The sequence below is a fragment of the Podarcis filfolensis genome, assembly GCF_964270895.1.
Source record: "Podarcis filfolensis genome assembly, chromosome: 6".
NCBI classification, from domain to species: Eukaryota; Metazoa; Chordata; class Lepidosauria; order Squamata; family Lacertidae; genus Podarcis; species Podarcis filfolensis.
This window is the reverse complement of record NC_139609.1, coordinates 24054426-24069835: the sequence shown is the minus strand read 5'-3', so window position 1 is coordinate 24069835 and position 15410 is coordinate 24054426. Positions and strand designations below refer to the sequence as shown.

Genomic DNA, 15410 nt, shown 5'->3' with positions numbered 1-15410 from the left:
CAGATTTTCCTCTTTCACTTCGTTTCGTTTATTTAAGCTGTTGCTCAGGCAAGCAAATAACACTGCTTTCTGAAATTTCTGGCTTTGTTACAGAATGAAACCTCTAATCCACCAAGTGTCAATACCTATGGCCAGGTAAGGACATCACTGCCATCAAGTCTTCATTGAAACATACTAGCTATGACTTGAAATGAGGCCATTGTACATCACTTGTGCCAGCCCACTGTGTGTGGTGTGGCGCTACATGCTAAGAGCTCACTAAGAGACAAATGAAGATACAATTGGGCACATGTGTGTTGCAGCTAAGAAATCAGCCATGCACACTTCCCTCCCCTGAGGAAATTTCTTCATCTCACCTTAAACACCATTGGCGAGCAAGTTGGGAACTATACTAACTGCTGCTCAGGCAAGCTAGAACCTGCTTCAGAGGGATTAATAACCAGGGTTTGCAGCACAGTAAATCATGCCCGCCTATTTGTTATAGAGGAGGACCTGTTACCAAAATTGGCATCCTCTCAGACTGCAGTATTAGGAGTTTTCAAGGACTTGCAAACAACTGATGCATTTTTTAATGACTGTTTTTTCAGTGGGCAACAGAACCGCCCACCCACCCACTACGTTGTATCAGGCTTTTGAAATTCCTCTTCATTTCAAAAGTGGTTTGCCTTCCAACATGGTAGGCTCCTGTCCAAGAAACAGAACTCCCCTCAGAGAGTAAAAATGGTTTGCAGATCTAGGGGATGAAAGGAAGAAACACGAACCAGGCAGCTAAAGATCCAAATGCGAACGCTCAGCAGTTCACCTGAGACAGACTTGTTCCTCTTTCTCATCCTTTGGACAGCGAATTCCTATGAAAACAGATATGTCGTGCCCCTGAGCAATTTTGTGTCCCAGAGGAAGTAGAAGCAGCCCCAGTGTCGTTGCATTGTAGTATTTTATGTAAGATGCTTTGAGGGTACTTCTCGATCAAAGGGTGGGATAGAAATTCAGTAAATAAATAACCTCTACAGTCTCTGGGTCCTGACTACAGTGGTCCTTTCAGTTAATTTCCCCAGATATTACTAATTTGGCTTTCACTTTAGTACATACCCCACACAATCCTTCAGATGTTCTTGAAGTTTCTGTATTTCAGTCACATCAGACTGTTTGGTTCTTATTGTATATCCTAATGGCCATAGAGTAATTCTTTGTAAAGTTTTAAAATCTTTTGATAATTAACATTACAGAAATAGATGGTGTTTATTTATTATTTTGCATCTTTCACAGGGCGAAAGCTTTTATAATAACGAAAACCATAATGTACAGGTAAGAATTTTCCCCTTGTAGATCAATTTGATCAGATGGTCCTTCAAACAACTCTGATCCAATAGTAATTACCACTCACTTTCTATAGTTTTCTGGTGTTCATACAAAGACAGTGAAAGCAAGTAACTCTCCAGGGAGTATACACTCTCCTATTGAAAGTGGGGGGGAAATCAAGGGTTCTTTATGCTCTTAATCAGGACGTGGCATAAATTTAGGAATTTTAATGAAATCGTTAATCTCATGCAAAAGAAAACGAAAAGAAACTCAACAAAAAATGAAAAATGATCTTCCAAAACACAATTTGGGCTTAAAAATAAAATAAAATCTGAACCCACAGGAAAAGATTTATGTAAGAAATATGACGCACCAGGGTTTATTTGGAAATATACTCAGTGCATGTAGTCCAAATGAATATATTCTTCTCCAGGATTCCTTTCTGGAAAAAAAAATGCAAATCTGGTTCTGAAAGGGAAAGCAAATATGCAAATAAGCTGAAAAATGCAGCAGTCTTAGAACATTTTAAAAGTGGTGGCCTGGCAAAGTTTATTACTTAGTATAGGTAATTTATTGATAATAATATACGGTATATTGTCTTCAGTTCATTGCTTTGCATTTGAGTTGCAAATCTGGGCTCACCCTGTGGCTGCAGGATGCAATATGGGCTATCTTTCCCCCCTGTTCTTTCTGTCTTCACCCAATAACTTATGTTGCCTCATATTATTTATACAGGCACAATGCTAGAAAGTTAAAAATAGAAGTTTCTGGATTGTAACATGAGCTCTTAAGTCGTACAAAGGTGCCTCCAGGTGCATTTTTGGGTGTATATTGTTGGTCATATAGGATAGCACTTATGACATAATGAAAATGAGGAGGACACTGGAGGGGAAATCACATCTCTTTCAACAGCTGCTAGCAGGAAGATTGATTATGGCATAGGCTGCTTCCTGACATTCTAGCTTCCAGGGGGAAGAACTTTTACTGGTCAGCAGCAAATCCTAGGGTCTTCCACCTACATTGTACAGCAGCATGATAATCTTGTAAAGACAAATTATGGCGCTGTTTCTCAGATATATATATATATATATATATATATATAGTCACATCTCTACTGACAAAAAAAAAATCAAAGTGGTTTACAACAATTGTACATAAAACCATTCAACTGAAAATATATAAAATAAAAATAAAATCAGAAATCAGCTATACATTGTGGAAAGATTTGTTTTTAATTATCTACGTAAGCCTGACAGAATAGAAACATTTCCAGCAGGCGTTTGACAGTTGAAACCGAAGGCGCCTGCTAAATCTCTGCTAATATAGCATTCCGTAATACCGGGCCAATGACATTAAAGGCTCGGTTCCTTGTTTCTGTCGAATGAGCCGCGCCAACTCAGGCCACAACTGACAACGTTCCTGCAGTTGATCTCAGCGACTGTGCTGGGGTTGAGGTCTCCTAAATTGTTCAGGGCTTCATGAAATAATACAAGGACCTTGAACCTGGCTCAGGAGTAGAAGAGCAACCATTGCAGATGCAAATGCATTGTGGCAAATGTTGTCAGCCAGATGTCCCTGTCAGTAATCTGGCCATTGCATTCTACGGCAGCTGGAATGTCTGAACCAGGCCCAGGGACAGCCCCACACAGAGCGCATAGCAGTAATCCAGCCTCGAGGTTACTAACACATGGACCACAGTGTGTGCATCAACCTATAAACATCTGCCTTAAATACTTCAAAATTCAAATTATGTTTACTAATGCTGGAGCTTGGTGCGATGAAATAATTAAACACATGCAGCAAGCAGCACTTTGAACAGTTAAGTGCAGATAGAAGAATGAACTGTATATTGAGATGCTATTTGTTTTTAATTCACTTTGTCCTTTATAGGATGGATCATTTGTGGCTTATGCCAATAGGCAGGTAAGCAAATTTGATGGGACCTTGTTCAACTGTTTCTTGTATCCAAATGTTAATGGGAGAGTGAGGAGACTTCAGTTTTTTATTCCTTCTTTCAATTGCTCCCCCCCCCCCCAATTCCTGGTCAATTTCCTCTCTGGTCATTTTTCATCCTTACGGCTTTCGGTTTCTCCAATCCTCAATTTCCTTGCCTCGCTACCTTTTATTGACAACCAGCCTCTTTCTGACACTTGGGCAAGTGTAGTTCCTTTTCTTCTGCATTTCAAAGAAAATCTTAAGATTATCCCGAGTGACTTCCCTGCACATTTGTTTCAGGCTTTTGCTCAGTTCATATCCTGCCCTTCACCAGTTTCACCGGTTATAGGGCGAGTTGCATCTCAATACACACAAATTCATACAATAAAATTTTAAATAACGGGCAGGACAATCCAAGCCCTGGCTGGGCAGGGGTGGAACACGACAGGGTGTGGGGCCATTGCCACCACATTCACATCCCTATCGCTCAAGACAAATTGCCGCCCCAGCCTAGAGGTGGTACAGCAATTGGGCCTGACGCCATCAAGCAACAGCATGCTGGATATTCCATCAGAAAACAGAAATCAATTTTACCTCAGAAATTCAGTACGTGGATTTTCCCCCAGATGCTGATGCAACATTGGGGCCTGACCCCCATCCCTTGTAGGAATAGATTACAACTTAAATCCTTTTCGAATTTGCACGTTACTTAAAATGTGGCAGAAGTATCCATAGAATCTTGCTGCTCCCATTTTATCAATATAAACTTATGGGAAAGCGAATTGCATTTCATCTGACTTCTTACAACAAAGATGGAACTAACTTTTGTATTTTTACAGGGAGAATGTTTTTGCCCTGGTGCACAGGTAACTATTTTTCTTTACTGTTCCCAAGCTGCTTGTCTCGTGTGATTTCATTTAGACTTGATTTAGCATTGTTGTAGGTTGGAGGGAGTGGGTGGCGCTGTGATCTAAACCACTTGGGCTTGCTGATCGGAAGGTTGGCGGTTCGAATCCCCACAATGGAGTGAGCTCCCATTGCTCTGTCCCAGCTATTGCCAACATAGTAGTTCAAAAGCACACCAGTGCAAGTAGATAAATAGGTATTGCTGTGGCGGGAAGGTAAATGGTTCTTCCATGCGCTCTGACTTCCATCACGGTGTCCCGTTGTGCCAAAAGCAGTTTAGTCATGCTGGCCACATGACCCAGAAAGCTGTCTGTGGACAAACGGCTCCCTCAGTGAGATGAGTGCCACAACCCAATAGTCACCTTTGACTGGACTTAACCATCCAGGGGTCCTTTACCTTACCTTTTAACCTGTTATAGGTAATAGGACACCTGGTTCACATAAGATTACTTTTCCTGGTCATGGGGTGGAGAAGACAATAAATAGGAAAGCCACTCTTTCGTCCTCTGTAGTGACACAGTTCTGGCAAGGCTATGAATATGGCAGTTTGTCTGACTTTAGTCCGTCCCCCCCACTTTTGGGATTGCTCATCCCATGTACAGTAGATACTTCTACATTTATCAGTATTTCCGCAGTGCAGACCTATTAAAGTGATATAGCATCTTTAGCAATTGGGTTTTGCTGTTGTTGAAGTCATTGTTTTCTGTGTAGGGTGGTGGATCGTATGGCAGTCAATATGGACAGGTAAAAACACTTTTTTGATACTTAGCATATATGAAATGCATCATGTAGTAATACTATACACTAAGATTTTTAAAACAAATGTAAAAATGGGTTTTATGGGTGATATCCAGCATCAGTCATACTCTTGGCAGACCCATTGAAGTCAGTGGACTTAAGCATCTTCAGTCAATTGATATTAATGGGTCTACTTGGAGTATGACATAGTAAGATATCCCTCTGCTTTTTTGCTGCTCCTGAACATTAAAAAATATTTTAGTGCGCATATATTAGTGTAATACAACAGATCATCAAGAACCTTTTTGAAGTATGGATTGTTTGTTTTTTCCTACAGGGTGGATCATATGGTGGTGGCAGCCAGGTAATAACTTTTAATAAGTAGCAAGAACTTTTAATAGGCATTACAAGTAGCATACCCAGAGATATTACAAGTGTTTCTGATTATTCCTGCTTCTGAATATAGAAAGCAATATGGTTTCTTTCCAGCAACATTTTTTTACAATAACTATTTTCTGTACAGGGTGGACGGTTTGGATATGGCAGCAGCAGCCAATATGGACAGGTAAACACATTTAATTTATAGTACGTGCAGAGTATATACTGCACTATGGCTTGCATCCAGCTAAGTCATATCAGAGTAAGCCCACTGAAATTATTCAACATCAGGTAACTATGACTAACTTTATTTCAGTGGTTCTGCTCTGAGTATGATTTAGCCAGATACAACACCATGGTAAATATACAGTATATGCAGAGGCATGAAAATAAAATCTGATTAATGCTTATTTTGCTCTTAAGTACTGAGAGTTGTTTAGGGCAGATACATGAATGTATTTTTTAAAATGTCTCCTGCAAAGGGAGGAATGCATGGTGGCGGCAGCGGCCAATATGGGCAGGGAAAAAATTCTTTTAACATACAGTGTATAAGTAATGGAGAGAGTGGCGCTGTGGTCCAAACCACTGAGCCTCTTGGGCTTGCTGATCAGAAGGTCGGTGGTTTAAATCCCCACAACTGGGTGAGCTCCCATTGCTCTGTCCCAGCTCCTGCCAACCTAGCAGTTCGAAAGCACACCGATGCAAGTAGATAAATAGGTACCGCTGCGGCAGGAAGGTAAATGGTGTTTCCATACGCTCTGGTTTCCATCACGGTGTTCCGTTGCGCCAGAAGCGGTTCGGTCATGCTGGCCACATGACCCGGAAAGCTGAGAAAGCGAGATGAGCGCTGCAACCCCATAGTCAAGTTTGACTGGACTTAACCGTCCAGGGGTCCTTTACCTTTTTACCTTCACTATATGTAATATATATGAGGTCTTACATGGTATACATATTTTTATTATTACTCTGATCCCCCACATAAAAGTAGCTTAGAATTAAATCCTAAATTGAACTGGAATAGTGATGGAATAGTCACCACTTCCAAAATCTTGCCAGCTTGTGCTGGTTAGAGTAGATGGTGTTGGGGTGTGATTTTATTTTTTGCTGGCTGGGTGTTTTGTTTTTAATCCCCACTTCCCCAGTCCGAATGGGGAATGGGCAGGAGATAAGTAAGGCCAGCTCCATGCTAACAGAGGGTAAGAGCTCAATTCAGGAGCCCATCTGGCAAATGAAGAGGCCTTGGATCAAGGGGGCCCAAGGCCACCTTTGTCTTTCCCCTGCTGAATCTTTGTTTTGAGTCCTAATGCCAGCTACCGATCGCAAAATAAGGCACAGCCATTCCTGTATGACCATGGAGGAACATAACAGGGCATAACAGGAACCCCCATGCCCTTTGCTACCCAAGTTCATCTCTAGCAAAGGAGACAAACCTTCACTCCTTCCTAACCCCATTTAGCCAGTGGTAGGATTGCATTGCACATGTGCTAAGGTAATATTATTAAGGTAATAATTGTTTTCTGTTCAGGGTGGACAGAGTGGATCCTATGGTGGCAGCCAATATGGACAGGTAAAAAGCATTTTGTTATCTAGTATATATAATATAGGGACGCGGGTAGTGCTGTGGGTTAAACCACAGAGCCTAGTACTTGCCGATCAGAAGGTCGGCAGTTTGAATCCCCGTTTTCGAACCTAGCAGTTCGAAAGCATGTCAAAGTGCAAGTTGATAAATAGGTACCGCTCCAGCGGGAAGATAAACGGCGTTTCTGTGCACTGCTCTGGTTCGCCAGAAGCGTCTTAGTTATGCTGGCCACACGACCCGGAAGCTGTACGCCAGCTCCCTCAGCCAATAAAGCGAGATGAGCACTGCAACCCCAGAGTCGGTCACAACTGGACCGAATGGTCAGGTGTTCCTTTACCTTTTTATATGTAATATAGATAGATAGATAGATAGATAGATAGATAGATAGATAGATAGATATAGATATAATAGATATATATAGTAATAAACAATGTGCTATTATATAGATAAAAGTTTTGTGGGTTTTTTCTGCCTTTGAATATAGGAAGCTAGTTGAGATGTATTAAAGTAATCCTTTTTCAATTTATAATTGTTTTCTGTTCAGGGTGGGCAGAGTGGATCTTATGGTGGCAGCCAATATGGACAGGTAAAAAGTATTTTGTTATTGTGTGTGTGTGTGTGTGTGTGTTGTAACACATAGTGTGGTATTATATAGATAAAAGTTTAGTGGGGTATTTTCTGTCTTTGAATATAGGAAGCTAGTTGAGATGTATTAAAGTAATCCTTTCTCAATTTATAATTGTTTTCTGTTCAGGGTGGATCATACGGCAGCAGCAACCAATATGGACAGGTAAATGTTATTTTGTAATATAGCATATGGAGAGACAGACAGAGAGAAAGAGAGAATTATGAAAAATAAAATAAAAATACATTTTATGCTTATTTCCTGTCCTGGTTATAGAAAGTAGCTGAGTGCAGATATATTTCAGCAATATAGTGTTTCAGCATCAGAGAATATTTCTTGAAATAGCTGTTTTCTGGACAGTGGGCAGGGGGATCATATGGGGACAACTGCCAATATGGTTGTTTCTCCTATATTTTCCCCCAGCTTTGACTTTTTATCTACAGTTTATTTATTATGCAGTTATATTGAGCTTGCATATTTAAAAAAAATGGTTGTAATAAGTAGTAATAAGACTTTTTTAAATACAGGGTGGATCATATGGTTATGGTCATCCATATGGACAGGGTGGATCATACGGTGGTAGCAGTCAATATGGACAGGTAAAAGAATTATACATGCATGTAATATACAATGTACATGTCATTATGGCGTTATCTGTGCTCTAGTAAGAGCCAGGCTAGACTATTGGTTGTTATATTATTTGCCATCTGAAAGCTTTTTAGAAACTTCACTTAAATTCAGAACATGGTATCAAGATTATTAATGCGGGTCTGAAAATATTTTATCCATCTAACAATTTGTTTGATTCTAACAATTGTTTGATTCTAACAATTTGTTTGATTCTGGGCACCACTAAATGTGGTGCTTTTACTCTAAAGAGCCCCAAATAGCTTTAGACTAGGCGATTGAAGGAGCATTTTTTCCCCTCCTATGTTCCTGCATAATCCTTAAGATCTGCTTCAGAGGCCCTTTTGTATGAGGTGGGTGATAACTAGGGATAACTCTGTCACAGAGCCTAGAACTTCCTGATCAGAAGGTCGGCGGTTCGAATCCCTGTGACAGGGTGAGCTCCCATTGCTCTGTCCCAGCTCCTGCCAACCTAGCAGTTCGAAAGCACACCAGTGCAAGTAGATAAATAGGTACCGCTTCGGCGGGAAGGTAAATGGTGTTTCCGTGCGCTGCTCTGGTTCGCCAGAAGCGGCTTAGTCATGCTGGCCACATGACCCGGAAGCTGTACACCGGCTCCCTCGGCCAATAAAGCAAGATGAGCACCGCAACCCCAGAGTCGGCCATGACTGGACCTAATGGGCCCTTTTTTATGAGGTGGGAGATAAATAGGGAGAAATCCATGAGGTGTTAACTCGTAGCAGGCATTTGGACTAGGAGACCTTTGATGTCCATTCCATTAACTTGAATGACAATAATGTTAAGCTGAATTCCCAGCGCTGGAGTTCCTGCCTTTTCTCCAATATTGTTCACCAGCTAGATCAACCAAGGCAGTTTCTTTGCAAATACCAGATAGAAATGGATCCCAATTAGTTGCACAATGTGTGTTAAGCATATGGTACTATCGCATCTGAAAGAAACAATCTTTTTTTGAAGTAACATGTTTTACTGTTCAGGGTGGACAGAGTGGATCATACGGGAGCAGCAGCCAATACGGACAGGTAAGTGTGTGTGTGTGTGTGTGTGTGTGTGTGTGTGTGTGTGCAATGTAATCTCTACAAATGTTCTTCGGCCTTGGGTCTCCAGACACTGGATTCCAGCTCCCGTCATCTGCAGCAAGCATAACCAATGGGCATGAATTATGGGAGTTATACTCCAGCAACATCTGGAGACATTGTCTATACCAGTATTTCCCAACCTTGGATCTCCAGCTGTTTTTGGACTACAACTCCCATCATCCCTAGCTAGCAAGACCAGTGGTCAGGGATGATAGGAATTGTTGTCCAAAAACACTGGTCTATACCGTAGTGTTAGATAGTATGCACAAAGATGTCTTATCGTAAAAGTGTTATGCTTATTTCTGTTCCGCAATACAGAAAGTAGCTGAATGTCAGATATACTAATGTAATGTGGTATTGCACCAACAAATAAACCTTATCTGAAGTAGTAATTGTTTTCTGTTCAGGGTGGATCATATGGAGGCAGCAGCAGCGGACAGGTAAGAACTATGTTAATAGATAAATGAAATACCTAACATAGTAATATCACACACACAATGCTTATTTTGCTCTTAAATCTTGAAAATATCTTAGGGAAGGTTTACTATTCATAAATGATGATGATGATGATGATGATGATAAATAAGTATTTTCTTCCCAGGGTGGATCATATGGCAGCGGCAGCAGTGGACAGGTAGGAACTATGTTAATAGATAAATTAAATACCTGCCATAGTAATATTACACACACACACACACTATGCTTATTTTGCTCTTAAATCTTGAAAATATCTTAGGGAAGGTTTGCTATTCTTAAATAATAATAATAATTTATTATTTGTACCCTGCCCATCTGGCTGGGCTTCCCCAGCCACTCTGGGCGGCTTCCATAGAAACCAAAAATACACTAAAATATCACAGATTAAAAGCTTCCCTGAACAGGGCTGCCTTAAGATGTCTTCTGAATGTCAGGTAGTTGTTTATCGCTTTAACATCTGACGGGAGGGCGTTCCACAGGGCGGGCGCCACTACCGAGAAGGCCCTCTGCCTGGTTCCCTGTAGCTTTGCTTCTCGCAATGAGGGAACCGCCAGAAGGCCCTCGGCGCTGGACCTCAGTGTCCGGGCAGAACGATGGGGGTGGAGACGCTCCTTCAGGTATACTGGGCCGAGGCCGTTTAGGGCTTTAAAGGTCAACACCAGCACTTTGAATTGTGCTCGGAAACGTACTGGGAGCCAATGTAGGTCTTTCAAGACCGGTGTTATGTGGTCTTGGCGGCCGCCCCCAGTCACCAGTCTAGCTGCCGCATTCTGGATTAGCTGTAGTTTCCGAGTCACCTTCAAAGGTAGCCCCACGTAGAGTGCATTGCAGTAGTCCAAGCGGGAGATAACTAGAGCATGCACCACTCTGGCGAGACAGTCCGCGGGCAGGTAGGGTCTCAGCCTGCGTACCAGGTGGAGTTGGTAGACAGCTGCCCTGGATACAGAATTGACCTGCGCCTCCATGGACAGCTGTGAGTCCAAAATGACTCCCAGGCTGCGCACCTGGTCCTTCAGGGGCACAGTTGCCCTATTCAGGACCAGGGAGTCCTCCACACCAGCCCGCCCCCTGTCCCCCAAAAACAGTACTTCTGTCTTGTCAGGATTCAACTTCAATCCATTAGCCGCCATCCATCCTCCAACCGCCTCCAGGCACTCACACAGGACCTTCACTGCCTTCACTGGTTCTGATTATATTGTAATAATATAATAATGCATTTTCTCCCCAGGGTGGATCTTATGGCGGTGGCAGCAGTCAATATGGACAGGTAAAAACTCATTTAATGTATGCATATTAGGGAACATATGCCTTAGCATAAACACAGCTATAAAAAATAAATAAAAGAAAACGTTTATATGCTAATTTCTGCTCCTGGTAATAGAAAGCAGCCATAAAAAGTAGCTATTGTAATTAATGTTTCCCATGCAGGGTGGACAGAGTGGATCATATGGTGGAGGCAGCCAATATGGGCAGGTAAAAACAAATTTATAAAGTAGCATACATAGATGATATAGATAGATGATGATGATAGATAGATGATAGATAGCTAGATAGATAGATAGATAGATAGATGATAGATAGATATCTCAAGGCGGCATAAAGCCATCTGGACTTTGCCTTCTGTAGATGGAAGGTTTTCTTCTGCCCACAAAGCTTTCTGATCCATTGGATGAATCTGGTGGAAGGTGTGTGTGTTGGGGGGTGTGACTTTCTGCCACTTCCTCCCTCTCCCTGCTCCCCCCCCCCATCCTTCCATGCTGTCCTGGATGAAGACACTGACACCCCCCAGAACAGTGTGGCACTGAGGGCTACAGCGGGAGGTGCAAAATTAGCCTCCCCATCCATGATAGGAGTGAAGCCTGGATCCAATCCATACATAAGGAAACAAAAGTGTGGGTTGCCTTGAATGGTGCCATCTATTGGGAGCTAACTTTGCCAGTTTCCTTCCCTCTATGCACAAGGGATGCGGGTGGCACTGGGGGTTAAACCACAGAGCCTAGGACTTGCCGATCAGAAGGTCGGTGGTTCGAATCCCCGCGACAGGGTGAGCTCCCGTTGTTCGGTCCCTGCTCCTGCCAACCTAGCAGTTCAAAAGCACGTCAAAGTGCAAGTAGATAAATAGGTACCACTCCGGCGGGAAGGTAAACGGTATTTCCGTGCGCTGCTCTGGTTCGCCAGAAGCGTCTTAGTTATGCTGGCCACATGACCCGGAAGCTGTACGCCAGCTCCCTCGGCCAATAAAGCGAGGTGAGCACCACAACCCCAGAGTCGGTCACGACTGGACCTAATGGTCAGGGGTCCCTTTACCTTTACCTTTTCCCTCTATGCACGTCCCCAGCAGCCCTTGGAGAGCTTTTCCAGAGGCTCTTGGGACCTTCCAGAGGAGATTTTCAGGAGGTGCTGGAGACTGGAGGAGGCGAAATGTGCAAATGTGCCAGTAGTGAATGGATGCCTCCCACTGAATCAAGACTACTATCAGGGCTAAGATTTTCTGCTTATTTCTGCTCAGAGAGTGGCTTGCTGTAGATCTTTTGATATGGTAATATGGTGCCTCAGTGACAAACTATCTTTTTAAAAATAAAATAAAATAATTGTTTTCTGGACAGGGTGGCTCATACGGTGGCGGCAGCAACCAGTATGGGCAGAGTGGATCATATGGCAGCAGCAGCGGCAGCCAGTATGGGCAGGGTGGATCGTACGGCAGTGGCAGCCAATATGGAAAGGTAAAAAAATCCTTTCCTGTTTATAATTTTCTTACCATTGACAGTGAATGCGCTTTTATAATTGGAACATTGGCTCCTCCCTAGTCCAGGTTTGGTCCATGAGTATTTGGAATTCGAATAGAAGGCTTTTTGTTTAGTCCCAGAAAGAATACTCCAATATACTTCTAAGATATGATCATCTTTTAATGCGTGGAGCTGAGACATGCATTTAAGAAATCTTGCCAAGGGTCTTGAAAACTGGTGTTCTCCTGTTTATCAGAATGTGTTTGCCCCTCAGTCTAATAACTGTTAGGAACCATTACGATAACTGTGAAGTAGTAACAAAATACTATGCTGCAGTTTTGCAAATCTGGTCAGCCGAGTTGGCATATTAAGCAAATCTGCCAGCTATGCAAATCAAGAGAGAAAAATGCAGTAACATCAGACACAAGAAAGAAAGAAAGAAAGAAAGAAAGAAAGAAAGAGATGAGATCTCAAAATTATTGTGTGTGTGTGTGTGTGTGTGTGTGTAAAACGTCCAGTGCATTTTGGCAAAAGCTTTCTTCAAGGGCACTGAAGGAACTATGAAAGAGAAAGAAAGAAAGAAAGAAAGAAAGAAAGAAAGAAAGAAAGAAAGAAAGATTATATATTATGTACATACTCATTATAATTAAAGAATCTGATTTTTTAAAAATTAATGGAAGAAAGTAGAATCTTGGGTTAGGGGAGCCAAAATGTAAAGTTGCATTGGAGTTCAGTGTCTGTGGGAGGAGAATCTTGATTTAGGATGAAGGGGAGAGAATGGGGTTCGTATCCACAGGATTTCTTCAAGCATCGGAAATACAGGACCAGGCTTGGAAATCATAAGATTGTATGAGATACTTTGCCTTAAGCTGACATATTTTTAGAAGCCTGTTAAAATCTAGGAAGCGGGAAAGTTGGGCAGCTTCCCTTCAGCTGGATTATAAAAAAGAGCAAATACGTTGACAAGGGGGAGATCGTAAATTGCTTCTTGCATTGCTTTGTAGCCATCAGTTTATGAAAGAGGGAAACAAAGATGGCTATCGCTGCTTCGCTGTATGGCAATCATAGCTGTGTCTTCCTTCCTAAGACAATGGAAAGCAGACACAGACATGGCATCTCGCTAAACAATTGGCCAGAATCTTCCTGTGGTTTTGCCTCATATCTCTGGTTCTACAAAGGCTTGCAACTTATTATTTTTTCAATGGAAGCTGGAAATGTGGTCCAAATGGCCCACACTGGATGGCATGCTCAGAATGTGGCCAAAACTTGGACAAGCGGGCCATATAGCAACCTTATTCATATCTTTAAAGATACCCCATTGCACACTAGATAGGTCTGCACATGCGTACTGCTGTCAGAAAAATCAGCAATCGGAGCAGTCAGCTGTTCAGAAGGACTGCAGGTGGCAGTAGATCTAGTCTCTTTCACACGAGCCATAGGAAAGGAACTGGATGCAAAGCAAATTGGTGCTGCTCTCATCCAGCATTAGAGACGCATGCAGCTGGGTCAGAATATAGACATTTACCTGTTTCTGAAGAACCATACCGCAAAGCACCAGGAGCAGAAACAATCAATTCCTAATTTTTTGCAGAACAACTCTTCCTCAGGAGGCAGTCAGCCTGGTGGAAAGGTAAGAATTTGGCACCTAGCTGGATTGAGGTATAGACGTTCTATTATTTCCAAAAGAAATCTAAACCACCCAAAGATTGCTTGGCTGTTGCTTTTTAAAAGGAACAGAAATAAACATTTCCTACTCTTTTACAGAACTCGACTTCTTCAGGAGGCAGTCAGTCTGTTGGACAGGTAAGAAATTAACATGCAGAAAGGGGTGTGGGGGAGAAACCACACAAAGAGAAATAGGTATCTTGCCATATTAGCACAGAAATTGATTGCTTCTGTATTGCTTTTAGGGGTCCTCAGGGGGAAGCCAGTCTGGACAGGTAATGTTTACTCAAAATGTTGATATTTCATAAATTTGCTTTAATATTTTATAAATTTGCTTAGATATTTTGTGAATTTGCTGCAATATTTTAGAGCAGATGTGCGATTTGTCATTTGCCTGCTCTGCGGGTAAACAGATGATCACCTTGTGGCTCTCATCTGCATCTCTCATCCCCTTTATTTTACTTATTACATAAATACATTGACTTTTTTCCATGGTGAAATTCAAGGCATCAGACATATATAGGGCTCCCAGGTGGTCTATGGAGACACTGACTAGGCTCAGATCAGCTTAACTTTAGCAAGGTTGCTGTATCATGTGTCTCCATCCCAAAGCCAGTGTCAACCACGGATGAGGCCAATCAGACTCCATTTAACTTTGTTTCTTAACCAGGATTTGAAGCCGATTAATCATGGGCCGCTGGACCACAGACCATCATCGTTCTCCCCTGATTCCTTTACCAAACCTTTTCCACATTTAATACCTTAAGAGTCAGTTCATATTAGCCTAACCCTCCGCAATCAAGGCTTTTTCCAGTCTGTGTTGACTGTGTAATGGCCACTTTATTTTATCATAAAGCTTTAGTATCATATTCTGCATACTGTATAAAGAGCAGAAAGCCATTGCTATATATATTACCTGTGTTTTCACTGTATAATTACAGGGTTCAGCATCCCCTTCAGGAAGCCAGCAGGGTAGTCCGGTAAGGATTTTTCCCTCACACAATTGATACTGTAATTACTGGGTGCTATTGGTGAACTCTTGTGTAGTGATAGACAAGTTTAGAATATGAAAGCCTATTGGTTTGTTTTTGCAAATACAGAGCTCATCATACTCCGGAGGCAGGCAGCCTGGTGGTCAGGTAAGCATTCTCTCGTTACCATGCTTGTTCATTGCGTGCTCAGGCAGAGACCCTCCCCCCCCCCGGCCCTGAGAGACCACCTGAAGGAATAATGACTCATGACAATGTGTTGTGGCATTAAAAATTGGCCACAACTTTATTAAACCTTTCAGACGTAGGAAGACCTTGCCTTAGGCATTGGGTGTGTATCCCTCCCAGCCCCACAGCCGGGGGAACTGG

The 15410-nt window shown here is 42.3% G+C and overlaps 1 protein-coding gene across 40 annotated transcripts in view; it reads left to right on the top strand.

Annotated features, from left to right (window-relative positions):
- The window catches only part of LOC310765465 (uncharacterized protein), a 65456-nt gene that overhangs the window by 42085 nt on the left and 7961 nt on the right, over positions 1–15410 (top strand). For 11 of the 40 annotated variants that reach the window (XM_083620413.1, XM_083620407.1, XM_083620406.1 and 8 more), the window contains 23 exons: positions 94–135; positions 1267–1305; positions 3190–3222; positions 4074–4100; positions 4852–4884; positions 5216–5242; positions 5402–5443; positions 5739–5779; positions 6784–6823; positions 7380–7421; positions 7590–7625; positions 7988–8059; positions 9083–9127; positions 9592–9624; positions 9786–9818; positions 10890–10928; positions 11090–11134; positions 12268–12384; positions 13979–14017; positions 14152–14190; positions 14298–14327; positions 14994–15032; positions 15153–15191. In XM_083620413.1, the coding sequence (XP_083476539.1) occupies positions 94–135; positions 1267–1305; positions 3190–3222; positions 4074–4100; positions 4852–4884; positions 5216–5242; positions 5402–5443; positions 5739–5779; positions 6784–6823; positions 7380–7421; positions 7590–7625; positions 7988–8059; positions 9083–9127; positions 9592–9624; positions 9786–9818; positions 10890–10928; positions 11090–11134; positions 12268–12384; positions 13979–14017; positions 14152–14190; positions 14298–14327; positions 14994–15032; positions 15153–15191 (972 nt within the window). Of the gene's footprint in view, positions 1–93; positions 136–1266; positions 1306–3189; positions 3223–4073; positions 4101–4851; positions 4885–5215; positions 5243–5401; positions 5444–5738; positions 5780–6781; positions 6824–7379; positions 7422–7589; positions 7626–7987; positions 8060–9082; positions 9128–9591; positions 9625–9785; positions 9819–10889; positions 10929–11089; positions 11135–12267; positions 12385–13978; positions 14018–14151; positions 14191–14297; positions 14328–14993; positions 15033–15152; positions 15192–15410 lie in introns of all 40 variants that reach the window. The other 29 variants (XM_083620436.1, XM_083620399.1, XM_083620401.1 and 26 more) reach the window with 29 other exon arrangements.